Genomic DNA, 17,090 nt, shown 5'->3' with positions numbered 1-17,090 from the left:
TTAAGCCTAGAAGTCCCTTATTCAATCCCTCCTCCCCTCCAGCCAGGGAATCCTCTTAGTCGCTAGGCTCTGGCTCCTGATCTCATCATCCCTGGAACATAGGGAATACATAGGGGATAGTCTGATCTAGCTTTGCTGGAGGAAAAAAAAAACGTGGGTCCAGTGGAGACCTGGAGCAGAGGTAAAGGGAAGTGCAAGCCCTGGAAGTCCGGAAGTCCCTGGAGGCTGAAACCTCGCCCCCCTTCCACGATAGGGCCTATTAGGCCACATGACTAAGATACTATCACCTCCGCACGTGTAAGGGTGCAGGGTCCCAAGATGGCTGCCAGGCCTCGAGGCTTGACTCCTGTATGTCACTTCCGTACCGGTGAGAAGGGCGGGCTTTGTAGCCAATGAAACTGTGGGGCGGGTCTCCAACTTGATAGGCGTTCAAGTTATCCTGTGGTGACTACGTGCCAGAGCGCCAACGAACTAACGTCACGCCGAGTTGCTGTGCGCCAGCAGGCGGGGCCCAGGAGGCCAAGCCAATGCGATGGCTGGGGCGGGGTTGGGCGCTCTATAAGTTGTCGATAGGCGGGCACTCCGCCCTAGTTTCTAAGGATCATGTCTGCCAGTCAGGATTCCCGGTAAGGAAGGCATTCGTAAGAGGTTGGGGCTACTTACCCTACCGCTCCCATCCGAGCGCCCCGCCGCGGGGGGGGGACGGGCGGATCTGAGGCACATCTAGGTTGCGGGGAAACCAAGCTGGGAGGATCAGCCCTGGGGGAGGGACGAGGTAGATCCATAGAAGAAAGCGAAGACAGCTTGGTTTTCAGGGTATAGAATGCGAGGTTCGTTAGAAGGCCTCGACCAGACACAGTGCGCAAGTCGCGACGCTGAGTGGTGAAACCAGGTCGCGACCTAGCGTGAGAAGAAAAGGTAGAGGTGGTCGCGAAGTCCAGAGCCGTACTGTCCGGTTGCCTCACTGGCGAAGGGAGGTTTTGCGCGCGCTCGAATTCCGGAGGATTCTGGCGCTACCACTTGCCAAGGCGGGGAGGCCTGGGTTCTCAGTCCCAGTCGTTGCGTCGCGTTGAGATATGGGTCGGGGAAGAAGAAACCGGCCGTTCAGTGTGCTGGTTTTCTTGACGGCCAGGACTGAGCCTAACCCCGAGGAGCAGCCGCGTGAGGCGCCAGGAGCCCACCCGGCGCCTGGCGGGCGGGTCCATTTTGCCGCACAAGCCGGGAAATTGGCAAACTGCGGATGGGCAGGTCCACTTTCCTTCGGGGGTGAGCGCCCTGAGGTATGGGGAGGGCGACGCCATTTCGCGACGGGGCGGGCGGGATGTGGATTGTTTCTTGGTGGGTGGAGACGCCGCCGGGTGGTCCAGGGAGCGAGCACATGGCGGCCTGATGTCCTCCCCTCCCCCAGTCTGCTTCGCCTTTAAGTGTTGTGCAATCTTCCCATTAGCTAGCTCGGCTGGGGCTCATTGTGCGCGAGGCCACCACCGCCCGCGGCCTCCCACATCCGGGCACCACTGGAAGGGGGGAGGTGGGCTGAGGGAGTGGGGGAGGGCACCCGCGGAATGACGTGGGGGGAAGGGGATGTCTTAACTCCATTCTGGGAGGTGAAAGGCGGGACTTCCGGAGCGCTGGGGCAGTGATAGGAGGTGCACGCACTAGGCCTGGAAGCGGCCAGGCCCCATACACGTGGGCCCAGCGGCAGACAGACACCACCTCTGGGCTGCTTACTCGAGGCATCATTTCCCCCATCCTCCGGTTCTTTTTTTAGGGGGGGGTTACCCCATTAAATCAAGGTGGCATGACCTGAGCCGCTTCTTGGATGGGGCAAATGCCTTACTCAGCTGTAAGGTAACTACTGTGTCTTCTAGGAACTGGTGGGGGTTGGGTCAGGGAGTAAAGACGCCGTCATGCAAGGCGGGTTGCTGGTAGGAAGAGCCAGCCGACTGTTGGGATTTCTAACATGCTTCAGTCAGCATACTCATACTTTAAACCAACAGATCCAGAGACAATGGCCCCGATGGAATGGAGCCTGAAGGTGTCATTGAGGTGAGATTAGATTCTTAATCACCATTGCCTTATTTTTGGTAAGGGTAGTGCAGTGAGCAATGTCTCCTGTTTTCTGAAATGCCGGCTCAGTATCTTAAGATTAAAACCAGAATCTAGGATTAGTCTTTAATTCGTAACCTAATTACCAAGTAGTTGCACTCGTCACGGGGGTTAATTTGTATGGCTTAAAATATTTGTATCTCTGAGAGTAAGAAATTTGAGTCTTGTCCTCCTACACCTTTATGGTTTACAAGTGGACTGCTGCTGTGAGATTGTTGCTTCTGAAGCTTTAATAAAAACAGGGTGCTGTTTGCTCCAATGTGCAGCCATACTTCTATTACTGTAATTTCTTCACATCCTACAGAGTAACTGGAATGAGATTGTTGACAGCTTTGATGACATGAACCTCTCAGAGTCCCTCCTCCGTGGCATTTATGCCTATGGTTTTGAGAAGCCCTCTGCCATCCAGCAGCGAGCCATTCTTCCTTGTATCAAGGGTAAGATTCCTTTGCTCCAAAGCAAGTTCTGGAGTGTCCCTGATCTGGGTAGAGTCGCACCTGGCTTGGTGGTGCTTGTCTCATCAGCCAGGGACAAAGTAACTCCTTGTTTATCCCAGGTTGGCTTTTGGTTTGTGCCCATGCCTTGTTCATGCCTTGGACATGTGGATTACTGGTGTGGTTTTAATAAGGTAGTATTTTAAGTAACTCGTACTTGTTTACAGCTGTATTTTTGGCTTCTTTGGGGTAATACTAAATGAGTTAATGATCAGGTCTGTTCCCATTTAAGGTTATTATGTTGTGGAGTTAGGTCTGTAAGGCACTTTATGCTTGTGTGGAGTTAGGTCTGTAAGGCACTTTATGCTTGGTACATAGGCTCGATTAGGTGCTTATTGGCCTCGTTTTGCAAGGCCTTGAATGTCCCATGATCCCAAAATGTATGCCCTCTACCATATCAGCCTTTTTTTCTTATCTGTTTAGGTTATGATGTGATCGCTCAAGCCCAATCTGGGACAGGAAAAACAGCCACTTTCGCCATATCAATTTTGCAACAGATTGAATTGGACCTAAAGGCCACCCAGGCCTTGGTCCTGGCACCCACTAGAGAATTGGCACAGCAGGTGAGTGTAACTTGATTATATGAGTATGCTCCTCAACCACCACCACCTTGGGAGAACTGAGGTACCTGCCCCCAAACAATAGACTTTACTTTTCCACACATTTCCTTGAATCAAATGGGAAAGCTGCTGGGTAGAGCCTGGCTAGCTGAGCAAGTGTGGTGGCTGTTCTATGGACAAACCCCCTGGCAATGGGCAAGGACACACCTGATTGGTGGTGTTGCTCTTATATCAGTCAGGGGCAAAGCAGTTGTACAGTCCTTAGTTCATCCTAGCTTGTTGCCTGCATTGGTGGCCAGAGCTGGTTCATGCCTGGGGCACATAAAATTATAATTCCTGAGTCTTGAAAGGGAAAAGGTTAGAAACATCAGTTTCATGGGTAGGTTGTGAACTGAGGCTTTAGGGGATGTAGGGGTTTTTTTTGTTTTTGTTTTTTTTTCCTCTAAAATTCACTTTGGGGGGGCAAAAAGAGGAAAACATCATGGGTTACACTGGTCACACCACACCCTCAACTGGAGACCCACCCTATAACCCAGGTATTGTGCCCTGACTGGGAATTGAACTGGTAGCCCTTCAGTTTGCATGCCAGCATTCAGTAAAACTTCATTCTAGGCCTCTTGTTTAAAATGTGCTTTTTGTTAATAGCACGTCACTTTAATTTTTGTGAACATCCGTGTATGTCATCCCATACATAAGATTGGATGTTAGGAGACAAGTATAGGAGGCTCACCATTGGCTTTTAGCAGTTGCGTCTAGCATGGTAAGGTGTCTTAAAATTCAGAGTAGTTATTATGAATTATACTTTTTCATGAGGTAGAGTTTGTTCCAGTCTTAGATGCATTTAACCTGTTTCTCATCTGGAAAGAGGGTTTTAGTAATATATAGCTGGAAAAAAAACAACACATGAGAAGCACTTAAAATGGGGTATGGCGCAGTTGTACAGTTGTAGCTAATAATATGAGCACTTTTTCTGGGTTCAGATACAGAAGGTAGTCATGGCTTTAGGAGATTACATGGGTGCCTCCTGCCATGCCTGCATTGGAGGTACCAACGTGCGTGCTGAGGTGCAGAAGCTGCAGATGGAAGCTCCTCATATCATTGTGGGCACCCCAGGTCGTGTGTTTGATATGCTTAACCGCAGATACCTGTGTGAGTATTGTGATTTTTTTTTCATTCTGGGTCACTTTCCTCTCCATGTTTTCTCAGTTTCTCCAGTTGGCCACAGTCTTGCCAATAAGGCTTGTTTTTCCCCTGAAAGAGTTGCTCTATGATGAACCCCATGCGTGTCATCTGAGCCTGGCTTCCCTTTCTCAGCCCAGGTAGTGTTCTACTTCCCAGGGCTGTTGTCTGGCCTGGCGAGGGGGAACCCTGGCAAGGATCAAAACTAGAATTCTGAGAGCAGACCGCTTGTTTCTCCTGGTTCTTTATTGGGAAAAGTTAAGTATATTTCATGCTTCCCTGATTACCACTTACTAATATTTTTCTGTAGCTCCCAAATACATTAAGATGTTTGTACTGGATGAAGCTGATGAAATGTTAAGTCGTGGATTCAAGGACCAGATCTATGACATCTTCCAAAAGCTCAATAGCAACACCCAGGTGAGAGAGACTTGCCCCATACCTGATCTTTTATAAATTGGGGTTGGGGTATTAGAGCAGTTATCAGTTGCCAGAGGAACCATAAAGAATTCTAATCTGTAGTCTGGCTTCGTCTGGCTGGTATAGCTCAGCGGATTGAGCACAGGCCTGTGAACCAAAGGATTTCGGTTTCTCAGTCAGGGCACGTGCTTGGGTTGCAGGCCGGTTCCCAGCAGGGGATGCATGAGGGGCAACCATACATTGATATTTTTCTCCCCCTTCCCTTCCAGATAAAGAAATAAAAGCTTTTTTAAAAAAGGAAATCTATTTTTTTAAAAACGAATTCTAATCTCAAGCCTTTTTTATCCATTAGTTTCTGTTTTAGGTGGTACTTTAGGGAAGGTTGCATGGAGAACCTCCTATCTTGAGGGGCTGTTCTTTTTCCTATTAGGTGGTTTTGCTGTCAGCTACAATGCCTTCTGATGTGCTTGAAGTGACCAAAAAGTTCATGAGGGACCCTATTCGGATTCTCGTCAAGAAGGAAGAGTTGACTCTGGAGGGTATTCGCCAATTCTACATCAATGTGGAACGAGAGGTGGGGGCCCAGTGCACGAAGCGGATCTTGCAGTAAGTTGTTGGGTGTATAGCCCCTGAATGATTTTTCTCTCCCCAACTCACCCCCAGGAGTGGAAGCTGGACACACTGTGTGACTTGTATGAAACCCTCACCATCACCCAGGCAGTTATTTTCATCAACACTCGAAGGAAGGTCGATTGGCTCACTGAGAAGATGCATGCCCGAGACTTCACCGTCTCTGCAATGGTGAATTTTCCCTTCTTACTGTCAGTGTCTGTGCAGCAGTAGCTCACTTAGAGCCCAGGTGCTTGTTACACTTTTCTGCTTCTGTTCTAGCATGGAGATATGGACCAAAAGGAACGAGATGTAATCATGAGGGAGTTCCGCTCTGGCTCTAGCAGAGTATTGATTACCACTGACCTGCTGGTGAGTAGAAAGGAATTTGGAGAAAGCTGGGATGGAAGAAGGGAAAACCAAGGTGATTCCCTCTCCTGGGGGCCTAATAGTTGCCCCTCCTCAGGAAAGTAGCAACTTGGAATAAAATTTGGCATGCCTCAGCTCTTCAGGGCAGAAGGTCATGTGCAATTTCCTTTGCCTTCCTTTGGCTGCCTACATGTACATTCAAATCCCAGGTTTCTTCTGGATAGATTGTGCCCTCTTCTCACTGATGAAGTCCTTTTTTGTTGCCATAGGCCAGAGGCATTGATGTGCAGCAGGTTTCTTTAGTCATCAACTATGACCTTCCCACCAACAGGGAAAACTATATCCACAGGTGAGTGTATTTACCCAGCCTCCTCATGCCCAACCCTCCCTGGGCTGAAGCTTCTGGTTTTCTAAGTTCACCATACCCCTATATCCTAAGGTGTCCTTGTTTTCCAGAATCGGCCGGGGTGGACGTTTTGGCCGTAAGGGTGTGGCTATTAACATGGTGACAGAAGAAGACAAGAGGACACTGCGAGACATCGAAACCTTCTACAACACCTCTATTGAGGAGATGCCCCTCAATGTTGCTGACCTCATCTGAGAGGGGCTGGCCCACCACCTCACCCCAGCCAGGGTTCAGCCCTTGTGGGGCTGAGGAGGAGCCGGAGGGGGGTGGGAAGGGAGCCAAGGGATGGACATCTTGTCATTTTTTTTCTTTTTTTTTTTTTTCCTTTGAATAAATGTCACTTTTTGAGGCAAAGAAGGAACCGTGAACATTTTAGATACCCTTTTCTTTGGGGTAGGCTCTTGCCCCAGGCGCCGTCTCTTCTCCCAAAAACACTAATCCACTTCCCTAACCTGGTCAACCTCCAAACTGGAGGTTCTACCCACTCCAGCCAAATTCCTCTGAGAATGATTCCCAGAGGCTGGGATGTCACTCAATCTCATTTACTGGACCAAATCTGGAGGGAAAACCCAAGTTAGGTGGCCCAGGGGATTGTCCCCAAGTGGGGTGGGGGGACCAGGGGAGAAAAAATAGTAGCCATTTTTACATTGTTTTGTATAGTATTTATTGATTCAGGAAACAAACACAAAATTCTGAATAAAATTACTTGGAAACTGCCTGTTTGGGCTTCTCATTTCTTCCCCTTTCCACCTGCTTTGGGGTACATACTCCCTCCTCCATCAGCTAACATTTACCATTTGTTGTGTTGCTTTAAGTCAGCTGAAGGGGGTTGGGCAATTGCCCATCACAAGTGCCTCATGTGTCTCAGTCAAGAGGAAGTGATAGAGGGGGAAATGGGAGTGTAACTTGGTTTAACATCCTAGTCAATGTTTTCTGGAAAGCATTTTCTCTGCAGACCAGGGGCTGCTTCTCAAGTGCTTGTGAAATCATTCTTCTTCTTCCCCCCCCCCCGCCAACTCGTCTTGCTGAGGTAGACAAATGGGTTTCCAAGCATTCTAGCTTTGATCCTGACAAGACCCCCATGATTGGTGAAACCAATCATGTGACAATGACTAAGAGGTTGGTGGCTGGAGCTGAGGTGCCTGAGTCAAGTTTGGGGGGGGGGTAGGGTTATATTAATTATAGGAAGTCAGACTTTCATTTCTCCCTTGTTTCAAAAGAAGGTCAGTAGGTTGGATGAGCAGCTGGTACAGACACAATCTAGAACTCGGTGAGGCTGTTTGGTCATGAAGCTTGCTGTGCTTTGCTTAGGGGTCTTGCTGGGGCTACTGGCAGGTAAGGAAAAATGACAAGGGGGGAGAGCCCCTGGGAAGGAGCCTGTTCCTGGGTTGCTAACCAGTCTTTCCTCTGCTGAAAGCCCAAGGGACAGGAAATGACTGCCCTCATAAAAAATCTGCCACTCTGCTGCCATCCTTCACGGTGACACCTACAGCTACGGAAAGCACAAGCCCTGGAACAACCAGCCACACTACCAAGAGCCACAGAACCACCACCACAGGAACCAGCCATGGACCCACAACAGCTACTCATAATCCTGTCAGCACAACAAGCCATGGAAATGCCACAGGAACCAGCCCCGGACCCACAACAGCTACTCATAATCCTGTCAGCACAACAAGCCATGGGAATGTCACAGCTCATCCAACAAGCAACAGCACTGCCACCAGCCCAGGATCCTCCAGCAGTCCCCCCCACCCGGGACCACCTCCACCTTCTCCAAGTCCTAGCCCAGGCTCCAAGGCAGCTGTAGGAGACTACACTTGGACTAATGGTTCCCAGCCCTGTGCCCATCTCCAAGCCCAGATTCAGATTCGAGTTCTGTATCCAACTCAAGATGGAGGACAGGTAAAGTTAAAAGAATGGAGGACATGAGGGAAGGGGATGAGACCGTTCACCATGGTTCAGAAAGGAAGAGCAGAGAAGGGGACAAATACAGAGTGGAATTGAAAGGAACATGGGACCTTAGATGGCATGGTTGTGTAGCCTTGTGACCCTCTCATCTTTAACTTCCACAGGCTTGGGGCATCTCTGTACTGAACCCCAACAAAACCAAGGCCCAGGGTGGCTGTGAGGGTGCCCATCCCCACTTGCTTCTCTCATTCCCCTATGGACAGCTCAGCTTTGGATTCAAGCAGGTACCTCACCCCTCACTCTCACCCTCCAAGTACCCTATCCATCAATCCTTTGCCATAGTCCTTGCTCTGTGGACATGGATACCACTCACCCCTGCTGCCCTGAGCCTTTCTGGTCACCTCTGCAGGAGCCACAGCAGAGCATTGTTTACCTGAACTACACAGCTGTGGAGTACAATGTATCCTTCCCACGGGCAACAAGTGAGTAATCTCCCCTTTTTTATAACTTGCACTAGGTGTCTAGACGCCTAAAAGGACCTAAACTGGGGAGGGTGGGAATGCAGATATAGAGCTGACTCTTCCTCACTGTTTTAGAATGGACGTTCTCAGTTCAAAATTCATCCCTTCAAGAACTCCAAGCCCCACTGGGCCAGAGCTTCAGTTGCAGAAATGCGAGCATCATTCTTTCACCAGTTTTCCACCTCGACCTGCTCTTCCTAAGGCTACAAGCTGCTCAGCTACCCTCAACAGGGACCTTTGGGCCAAGTAAGACCTATTCCTTCCTCCCTAAAACTCTCCCAGTGCACTGAATCCCCTACTGCAGGCCTGTATAATCTCTCTTCTTATACCCCCAAATTTCCTCTTAGACTTGTCATAACTATAGGGCAATTGTCCTCCCCTCTTCTACAAGACTGTCCATTCTCCCCTTTCATTTACTGCTGTCATCTAGGTGAGCTCCTCACCAACCTCCTATTTTCTAACATCCCCCACATCCCTTCCTTCCACCTTTATCCCAGCCACCACCATTGTGATGCCTACTTACCGTTTTTCTGCCAGGTTTTTCTTGTCCTAGTGACCAATCCATCTTGCTGCCTCTTATCATCGGCCTGATCGCCCTCGGCCTCCTCGCCCTGGTGCTTGTTACCTTCTGCATCTTCCGGAGACGCCCATCTACCTACCAGCCCCTCTGAGCATTTGTCCCAACACCCAGGGCACCAGGGGATGCCGTCATTTCTCACCTGACTCAGTGACAAAGTTATCTTCTTCCCTCTGACTTGAGAAACAAAAGTAGAGATAATGCAACTGGGAGAACTGAGGAGAGATGTTTATTAAATGTGAAATTCTTCCTCTCCCATTCCTAGTGGGAGAATAATAAAACCTACTGAATCTTTATCTTTGGTTTTCCTTGTCTTTCCTGCTAGGATTAAAAGCCATGAGTTTCTTGTCACAATGCTTTCTGTGCCTTAAATGGTTGAGTCTCAGGGAGCTGGTGAGGAAGAATAAAATATCACTGTGTGACCAAATACCCTCATGGGCTCATCCCCCAAAGCCTGGCACAGGGGTGTTGAATCTGCTTTGCCTCCCTCTTCATCTGGGGCCCCTGGCTGTTCATTTCCCCTCCCCTCCAATCCATCCTGGTGATCTTCCTGACTGTAGTTTTATGCAAAACTACAAGTGAGGCAGGCAGCAACAGCAATGAGTGTAGATGGGGGAAGTCACACCCATCTTTTTATCTTTTTGTTTCTAAAGTCTGTGCTAGTAGCTACTTAGCAACAAGAATGCCTGCCCTCCCCACCATGTCTAGGACCGGCTGAACAGCCTGATTTAAACCTTTGCTGCACCTGGGATGCTACCTCACCTGCAAAGGGTTTCATCAACAATAGGTACAGTGGGTACTACAACCTCCACATACAATGACCCTCTGTGCTCCTGGGGGACAACATACCTCCAGCCTGTGTCACCCAGGGAGCCAACCTTGATGTCCCCAATGGTGGTGTACTTAGTGAGTGGTGGTAGGTGGCACCCCCAGGGTAGCCTATGACCAGATTCTACAAAAGGGCCTGCCAGACAGCCACAGCCTGCACCACCACTAAATTACACTCACACCCTTTACAGTAGGTCATGTTGCAATTGCTGGGGGTCAGAATGGGCCCTTCCAGTTGTAGATCTTTACAGCTATAAAAAGCACCTACTGGGACCTAGAGACCCATCCCATTACAGGAAGCCCCACCACGGCCTCAGAGACACGTTCGACCCTGCAGACTGTGACATGAGAGTCATCAAAGGTCTGCAAGACAGCACGATGGGCCAGACCCACCTCCACCTGGACGGCCAAGAGTTGGTGTTCCAGGTCTCATTGGGAGGTCTAAGGTGCCATTTCCCAAAGGGAGCTGCTGGGCTCATTAAGCCTTGCTTAAGCCCTTGCTCACTACGTCGTCACAGAAGGCAGAGGATTGGGCCTTAGCCCAGAGGTAGAGTCCTCAGACCCTTGGAGTGGAACCCAAGGGCCTGTACTCCATGAAACCACCCAGGACTGGGTTCGGCAGGAGGCTTGAGGGCCACTTTCCCCCAAAACTGGTCTTGCCTCCGCCACATTGTCCTCCTTCTGCATCACTGTCCCGGCTCAGCAGTTACTAGCGCACGCATTCACCAAAACCTGGGTGACCCACAGGAGAAACGTGGGCCCTAGCAGCAGCCCAGCGCCCATAGACGGCGGCAGAATACAGACTGTTCTGCTCCTTCCAAAGCCCTTCCTTCTTGGAGACACCGAAAGAACAAAAATTAGCTACAGCGCCTCCACCCAACGCCATTTTGGAGACTCACGCTCTTTCTCTCAACTTTGAACAATGTAAAGTCAGAAGGGAGAGGACAAGATGGCGCCGAGCAAGAGAAGCGGAGAAAAGCAGGAAGATAAATCTTGCTTCCAGACTGGAAGTGTAAACAAAGGCACAAAACAAGGAAGTGCGTGCTAAAGCTCTGACACGCTTTAAAACAGCAGGCTCCAAAACTTGGTCCTTGGACGAGACTTATTTTACGCTGCTAAAGGTACAGTGGCGTTAAGAAAGAAAATACGGGCCGGCGGTCCAGCTTTGCTGCGGAAAGACAGAGGAAGAGTTCCTAGAGTGCGCATGCGCGCTGTAGGTCAAAGACGGTCTGAAGAAACTGGCGGAAGTTACCTTTGCAATATGGCGACCGAAGCTGACGGGCCGCTGAAACGGGTGCTGGTGCCGATTCTTTTATCTGAAAAATGCTACGACCAATTGTTCGTCCAGTGGGATTTGCTTCATGGTGAGTTTTATTCGGCACCCGGTCAAAGTGCTGCTGGACCGCCCTCTTACCACAAGTGGGGCGTGGCTGCGGATTGAGTGACTGCGTTGACTACTGCACACAGTGCTGGGCGGAAATTACCTCTGAAAGGGGCGGAAGTGTCTCGGGATTCGAAGAAGGAGAACGCCATTTTTGGGCTAGGGGGTGTCGCTCACTGGGTGGAAGTAATTCTCTATGAAGTTTATGCTTTAGCGGCAACGAAACGCCGAAAGACTTAAATTTTATAAAACAAAGTTAAAATATGATCAAATAGTTACAACCTTTAATTGATCGCTATACCTTCAGGAGTAAGGTCAAACTTGATTACAAGCCTCTTAGGAATCCAGGACTAAAGCGGTACTCCCAAAGTCTCCTGCCATCCTGATGGCTTTACTTTTAGCTTCCACGTTTGTTCACGGTCTAGTTTTGGAATAACTTGGCTTCCTTCCACTTTCACAAAGCTACTCCACAGCAAGGCCCATCTCAGACATCAGACCCTTTTGGAAGCTTTCCCGATCGGCCCCACTGTGTTCCATGACTCCACTGTTCCATGACTCCTCAGTTCATGGAACACTTTGTTTTAGCCGCATTCATGACCCGTGAGAATCTGACTCCCAATGGGCCAAGTTAAGGGGAAGACTTCAAGGCTAGAGAAAAAGTGGGAGGCCAGAGCATAGCAGCCCTGGAGGGGTCGGGCCATAGACAATGGATTCAGGAATGAATGGTAAAAAGAAGACCTGCCCTTGGAAAGAGAAGACACGTAAAGTAGATCGCCTAGTTGCTCAGTGGGGGCGGGGGGGGGGGATAAATGGATCAGAGCAGTGTTGGGCATTGTTAGCTTTATACAGGGAAACCATGGAGAGCCTTGGAAGGAAGACCAAGGAGTTTAGGAGTAATCTTCAGGGAGTGGAAAATTGGGTTGGAGGGAAGAAATGGTAAAAGGTGATTTGTAAAGTCACCTCATCTGAATGTGATGATTTGGAGCAGCAAGCATCAGGCCTTTTTCATTTGCCTCCAGACAACCCAAGGCTTCCATGTGTGAGTATGTCAAAATCTTAAGGAGCAAGGGCAGTCCAGAGTGTTTTAAGCCTGTAGGCCTGTAGTATCTCCAGAAAACCCTAGCCTGTGTTCCAGAGGTCCCTTTTCTCTTCTCAGTCCCCTGCCTGAAGATTCTCCTCAGCAAAGGCCTGGGGCTGGGAATTGTAGCTGGGTCACTTCTGGGTATGTATTTTATCTTTCTTTTCTGCTGTTGGGATGGGGGTGGATTGCTGGATTGCTGCATTAAAGGACCCATAAACCGGATGGGTCCTTTAACCCAAAGTGGGGTTAACATGCTTCCCAATAGCTGTACTCCCAAGGGATAACAGCTCCTCAACCATGCCCTTTTTGTCCTTTTACCAGTAAAACTACCCCAGGTGCTTAAAATTCTTGGAGCCAAGAGTGCTGAAGGGTTGAGCCTTCAGTCAGTAATGCTGGAACTAGTGGCATTGACTGGGACCATGGTCTACAGCATCATCAACAAATTCCCCTTCAGGTGAGGGGTTGGCCTTCTATCCCCAAGAGTAAATGTTCACAGCTCTAGCAGGGTTAGGGTGAGGGAGGTAAAAGGGCAGGAAAAGGGTAAGCCCTTTGGAAATGTACTCATCACCTGTGGAGGTTATGACAGGAGGAGAGCATCCCACAAATGCCCAGGGTCCAGAGTGAGTCAGTCAGAGAATGGGGGGGGTGCGGGTGCTGGGGGGCAAGAGATAGGAACCTGTAGGGCTGTGGAGGACAGGGAGTAACCGGAGAATTGTGTTCCCAAATGGATGGGCTACGGAGGCTTTTCCTGCCTCTTTCCAGGCCTGCCTTTCTTCCTCCCAACTCTTGACTCTGCAGCTCTTGGGGTGAAGCCCTATTCCTGATGCTCCAGACAGTGACCATCTGCTTCCTGGTTCTACACTACAGAGGACAAACTGTGAAAGGTGCTGACAGTTTACCCAAGAGGGGTCCGCAGCTCTTGAGACCCCTGCTGGCTGGGAACCTAGGCCTAGGGAAGCCAGAGGACTCCAGAGGTTGATGAGGACTGTTTTTGTGACCCGAAGGTGTGGCTTTCCTAGCGGGTTATGCCCTGGTCCTGCTGGTGCTGCTTTCACCACTGACGCCCATGGCCGTAATTACCCTGCTCCAGGCCTCCAATGTGCCTTCTGTGGTGGCGGGGAAGGTGGGTACTGGGAGCAAGAGGAAAATGTTGGGAGTGGGGACTGGGTGAGGGGCATGGTGGAAGCTGTGTGGGAGTGTTAAACTGAGGGGAATGGGGGGAATCTGTGATGGGAATTCAGATGATAGAATAAAGGGTCTCAACTCCTGTTTTAGCTGCTCCAGGCAGCCACCAACTACCACAATGGGCACACAGGCCAGCTCTCAGCCATCACAGTCTTTTTGCTCTTTGGGGGCTCCTTGGCCCGAATTTTCACGTCCATTCAGGTGAGTTCACCTTCTGTCCTCTAGGAGTCACTGAAACCTCATATTACCTCTCCCACCTGAAGACAAAGCTGCCTGGTCTCTGGAATCTTTTCTGGGTTTTACTGAAAAGTGACACTAGCTGTTTCTCACACCTAGGAAACTGGAGATCCCCTCATGGCTGGAACCTTTGTCGTCTCTTCCCTCTGTAACGGCCTCATTGCTGCCCAGCTTCTCTTATACTGGAATGCAAAGGCTCCCCACAAGAAAAAGGAGTAGTAGGGCTGAGCAGGCTACTGGAGTCCATTCCATGTTTTTATTCATCCACCTAACCTCAGGGTCCTTCTGAGCCAGTCTGCTGGTGTGATTTATTCCCCTCTCCTCTGCAGCTGCAACTTCTTGAGCCTGGGTTTGTGTTTAGTGGAAAGGCATTATTGGTAGACCAGATCCTTAGAAAGGAATAAGGATAATTTTCAGGCTGACATTTGACATTCTGTGCTGTCCTGTGTATGCACTATGAACTCCTTTACTCATTTGGCTGAGATTCTTTCTTTAGCAATTCCCAGCTACTTACCTCTTCTGGGCAAAAGCCTTGCCCTGCCCTCCCATCTCCTCACTTCCTTTTTGGCCATAAGAGGACAGAGCCTGGACAATGGAAGAGACTAGGAGCTTAAGGCTGCCTCCCTTCCCTTCGCCTGGCTGGCACTGTCTCCTGGACCCCAGTGCTGGGTGGGGGGCGGAGGAAGGGGGATGGGGAATGACTCAGTCAGGGCCTCAGGCTGGGGTGAGGAGGTTCCTGCTCTGGCAGGTCCAAGCGGAAGGGAGTGGAGACAGTGCTGGTTCCTGCTGCGGTGAGGGGAGGGGGAACAGAGATGGGGCAATAAAGACCCAGAGACGTGGCTTAATTGTGCAAAACCTTGTTCATCCTACAAAAAAATATTGTGTTGCTCCCCCTGGCTTTTGGGGGGGGGGGGGGGCTTCAGGCCTCCGTTGATCTGTGGTCCAGTGGTGCAAAAGGAGGATTTGGAGTTTGGGAGTAGGGGGTGGTTCTGAGTGAAAAAGCTGGTTGGATCCCTTCTTGGGAGGTCCAGATTGTTAGAGGTGGGCAAGGGGCATGGGGGGCCCTGAGAGGGGAGGGTTGTAAGGAGTGGGAGGGCCTGAGGATAGGTAGGGGTTATAGGAGGGGAGCGGCTCCCCCTGGTGCCTAGGGTTACTCTGATGGAGGGAGCACGTTGAGGTCTCTGGTTTACAGTGGGAAGAGCTGCAAAGAGAAACACCGGGGTTAGAGAGCACTTCCCTAGATTGGAGGTGACAGGCAGGGTCCCCAAGTGCATTTGAGGAGGGCAGGGCTGACCAGTTCTGGGCAGACAAGTAGAACCTACCCTTCCCTGGATATTTGGGCTCCACCTGAAACTGCAAGTACAGAGCCAGGCTCAAGGCTGGTTTAGAGAGCAGGGTAGCCTTGTTGGGACAGGCTCACCAGGGAACTTGCGTGCTGTGTGCCTGTATTCCTCTTTTGGGGCAGCTGGCCAGAAAGGGGCAGAGTTGGGCTTAGCCTCCTTGCCCTGGGGGCTGAGAGAGGAAGCTGGGTCACACCAGCCAGAAGTGGGGGAAACAGGAAATCCAGGTAGGTAACTGGATGGTCAACATCCCTGGGGCTGTGGTCTGCCCCTGCACGACCACCACTGCTGGGCTGAGATAGGAAAGCCCCCTAGGAAAAACCTGGGCCACTAGAGCCCTCCCAAAGATGTTAGGAATGCAGGGGGGGTGTGCTCCCCAAAACCTTATCGGTAGGCCCCCAAACGTGGCCTCTGCTTTGGTGGCCTCAGAGGCGGCCCCCTCCCCTACAGCCAGGCCCTCTGGTATCTGCCCCACCCATACTCCAGGAGCGTCTCCATTCTCACCCAGATCCCTAGCCACTCACCTGTAACCTCCAGGAAGGAAGGATGTCGAGTAGTTAGGGGGCTGATACCCAAAGCCTCTGTTCCCCTGGGTGGTTGTGTACCCAGGCCCCCAGACCGGCCCGTTGCCAGCCACTCCGATGTTTCCCTGGCCAAAGTGGGGCAGCCCAGGGCTCTTGGTCTTGCGCCGTGGCCGGTACTTGTAGTCGGGGTAGTCGCGCAGGTGCCGGGCCCGCAGCCGCTTGGCCTCCTCCACGAAGGGCCGTTTCTCATCCTCGCCCAGGAGCTTCCACTGCGCACCCAGGCGCTTGGAGATCTCGGAGTTGTGCATCTTTGGGTTTTGCTGCGCCATCTGGCGGCGCTGAGCAGAGCTCCACACCATGAATGCGTTCATGGGTCGCTTCACCCTCTCCGAGGGAAGCCCCCCGGAGGCCATGGGGCTCCCAGCATTCTGCTCCTGGGAGCTGGAGGACGAGGAGGCAAGGGCTGTGGGAGCTGGAGGCTCCAGGCTCCAGGCCTGGTCTTGTGAGGGGCTGGGTAGCTCCATGGAGGGAAGCCTTAAGAGGGCACCCACAAGCCCTCTCCTCCAAAGTGAAAAGTTGATCCCCAAACTCGGTAGCCTTAAAGTGGAAGTGTCTTCCTGGTCTGGAGTCGTTTCACAGAACCTCGTGTCCTTAAAAAGTATATATTGCCCCTAAGTTCAGAGTCTTTATTCTGGAATCCCTGCTCCCTGCCAGTGTGCACACTTAAGGAGTGCAAAATCTGTCCGGTAACCGGTACAAGGCAGGTTGCTCTCTCCTTTCCTTGTAGTACGATGCCACACCCAGTCCCGTTTCTCCTACCTGTGGCTTCGGTGGAGGCAGTAAACTTTCCACTCAAGTCTCTAGAGTATTTTGGCTACGGGGCAGCACAGCCCACGCACCACAGCACTCACTTGCCCTCAGTGTCGGTGGCTGGTGGGTGAGCCAGGAACAGCTTTTAAGGAGTGACTCCTCCCCACACACTCCCAGCACACCACGCCTCCTTAAGAGCGCGCCAACATCCCCTCCTTCCTTAGGCAGACCCAGGTATTCCGTTCTTCCCAGCCCCCAAAACCCCTCTGGGCACCACGCCCCCGTCCCCACCCTAGACCCAGAAGTCAGGCCTTCCAACCCTAGTGGCTCTGCACATCATCCCCTCCCTTCTTAATTAAGCTTTGGCGATTTAAAATCAGTTCCTTTGCACAGTGGGTTCAAGCACCAGGATCAAAAGCTCTCAAGGTCAGAGCAGTGTGTTAGGAAGAATTTGGGAATACCCCACACCCACCCTAAACCCTTTTCTTGTGCCCAGTGCCACTCAAAACCCAACCTGCCCCTGGGACAAGAAAGGGGTGGTTGAGGGAGTCA

General features: G+C 51.0%; 4 protein-coding genes, 3 non-coding genes and 1 pseudogene across 9 annotated transcripts; 7 read left to right on the top strand and 1 right to left on the bottom strand.

Moving 5' to 3' along the window:
• Positions 1 to 588: 588 nt before the first annotated feature.
• Positions 589 to 6,861, top strand: EIF4A1 (eukaryotic translation initiation factor 4A1). The gene is given in 13 exon segments (XM_053672703.1): positions 589 to 626; positions 1,133 to 1,196; positions 1,198 to 1,280; positions 1,998 to 2,046; positions 2,411 to 2,543; positions 3,024 to 3,163; positions 4,141 to 4,309; positions 4,650 to 4,759; positions 5,190 to 5,333; positions 5,423 to 5,560; positions 5,651 to 5,740; positions 6,007 to 6,086; positions 6,194 to 6,861. Coding segments are annotated over 13 exon segments (1,368 nt in total). The 5' UTR covers positions 589 to 603; the 3' UTR covers positions 6,339 to 6,861.
• On the top strand, positions 2,578 to 2,711 carry LOC119053552 (small nucleolar RNA SNORA48). Its single transcript, XR_005083322.1, has one exon. It is a non-coding gene; the product is annotated as a small nucleolar RNA SNORA48 (small nucleolar RNA).
• Positions 3,341 to 3,485, top strand: LOC119053553 (uncharacterized; annotated as a pseudogene).
• LOC119053555 (small nucleolar RNA SNORD10) lies at positions 4,423 to 4,560 on the top strand. The gene has a single exon (XR_005083323.1). It is a non-coding gene; the product is annotated as a small nucleolar RNA SNORD10 (small nucleolar RNA).
• On the top strand, positions 5,786 to 5,931 carry LOC119053550 (small nucleolar RNA SNORA67). The gene has a single exon (XR_005083320.2). It is a non-coding gene; the product is annotated as a small nucleolar RNA SNORA67 (small nucleolar RNA).
• A 452-nt stretch (positions 6,862 to 7,313) lies between the features above and the next one.
• On the top strand, positions 7,314 to 9,448 carry CD68 (CD68 molecule). Its single transcript, XM_037151161.2, has 6 exons — positions 7,314 to 7,478; positions 7,561 to 8,048; positions 8,219 to 8,338; positions 8,464 to 8,536; positions 8,651 to 8,821; positions 9,113 to 9,448. The coding sequence occupies exons 1-6, from the start codon at positions 7,430 to 7,432 to the stop codon at positions 9,244 to 9,246; spliced, it is 1,035 nt and encodes a 344-aa protein (XP_037007056.1). The 5' UTR covers positions 7,314 to 7,429; the 3' UTR covers positions 9,247 to 9,448.
• A 1,465-nt stretch (positions 9,449 to 10,913) lies between these two features.
• MPDU1 (mannose-P-dolichol utilization defect 1) lies at positions 10,914 to 14,709 on the top strand. Of its 3 annotated transcripts, none has more exons than XM_037151163.2 (7): positions 10,914 to 11,344; positions 12,518 to 12,583; positions 12,764 to 12,896; positions 13,241 to 13,326; positions 13,462 to 13,565; positions 13,718 to 13,828; positions 13,964 to 14,709. In XM_037151163.2, exons 1-7 carry the CDS (start codon positions 11,185 to 11,187, stop codon positions 14,081 to 14,083), a joined length of 780 nt encoding a protein of 259 aa, XP_037007058.1. In that variant the 5' UTR covers positions 10,914 to 11,184; the 3' UTR covers positions 14,084 to 14,709. The 3 variants fall into 3 exon arrangements, with proteins under 3 accessions (XP_037007058.1, XP_037007057.1, XP_037007059.1); XM_037151162.2 differs by having other exon boundaries at positions 10,922 to 11,344; positions 13,447 to 13,565; XM_037151164.2 differs by lacking the exon at positions 10,914 to 11,344 and adding an exon at positions 12,245 to 12,400 and having other exon boundaries at positions 13,447 to 13,565.
• On the bottom strand, positions 14,706 to 16,770 carry SOX15 (SRY-box transcription factor 15). Its single transcript, XM_037151165.2, has 2 exons — positions 15,729 to 16,770; positions 14,706 to 15,065 (listed from the first exon to the last, which is right to left on the bottom strand). The coding sequence occupies exons 1-2, from the start codon at positions 16,250 to 16,252 to the stop codon at positions 14,900 to 14,902; spliced, it is 690 nt and encodes a 229-aa protein (XP_037007060.2). The 5' UTR covers positions 16,253 to 16,770; the 3' UTR covers positions 14,706 to 14,899.
• Between the last annotated feature and the right edge of the window lie 320 nt (positions 16,771 to 17,090).

Source organism: Artibeus jamaicensis, unplaced genomic scaffold (assembly GCF_021234435.1).
Source record: "Artibeus jamaicensis isolate MK-2021 breed Jamaican fruit bat unplaced genomic scaffold, CSHL_Jam_final contig_781, whole genome shotgun sequence".
NCBI lineage: Eukaryota > Metazoa > Chordata > Mammalia > Chiroptera > Phyllostomidae > Artibeus > Artibeus jamaicensis.
Note: the sequence above shows the minus strand (reverse complement) of the source record. Positions and strands in the feature narration are given on the sequence as shown.

Bases quoted from the DNA above. Each gene is read 5' to 3' on its own strand.
- CD68 (XM_037151161.2), top strand. From the start codon at position 7,430: ATGAAGCTTGCTGTGCTTTGCTTAGGGGTCTTGCTGGGGCTACTGGCA. The intron at 8,339-8,463 runs GTACCTCACCCC...TCACCTCTGCAG, and splicing joins TCAGCTTTGGATTCAAGCAG to GAGCCACAGCAGAGCATTGT. The intron at 8,822-9,112 runs GTAAGACCTATT...TTTTTCTGCCAG, and splicing joins AACAGGGACCTTTGGGCCAA to GTTTTTCTTGTCCTAGTGAC.
- MPDU1 (XM_037151162.2), top strand. From the start codon at position 11,185: ATGCGCGCTGTAGGTCAAAGACGGTCTGAAGAAACTGGCGGAAGTTAC. The intron at 11,345-12,517 runs GTGAGTTTTATT...TTCTCTTCTCAG, and splicing joins CCAGTGGGATTTGCTTCATG to TCCCCTGCCTGAAGATTCTC. The intron at 13,566-13,717 runs GTGGGTACTGGG...CTCCTGTTTTAG, and splicing joins CTTCTGTGGTGGCGGGGAAG to CTGCTCCAGGCAGCCACCAA.
- SOX15 (XM_037151165.2), bottom strand. From the start codon at position 16,252: ATGGAGCTACCCAGCCCCTCACAAGACCAGGCCTGGAGCCTGGAGCCT. The intron at 15,066-15,728 runs GTGAGTGGCTAG...TTCTCTTTGCAG, and splicing joins TTCCTTCCTGGAGGTTACAG to CTCTTCCCACTGTAAACCAG.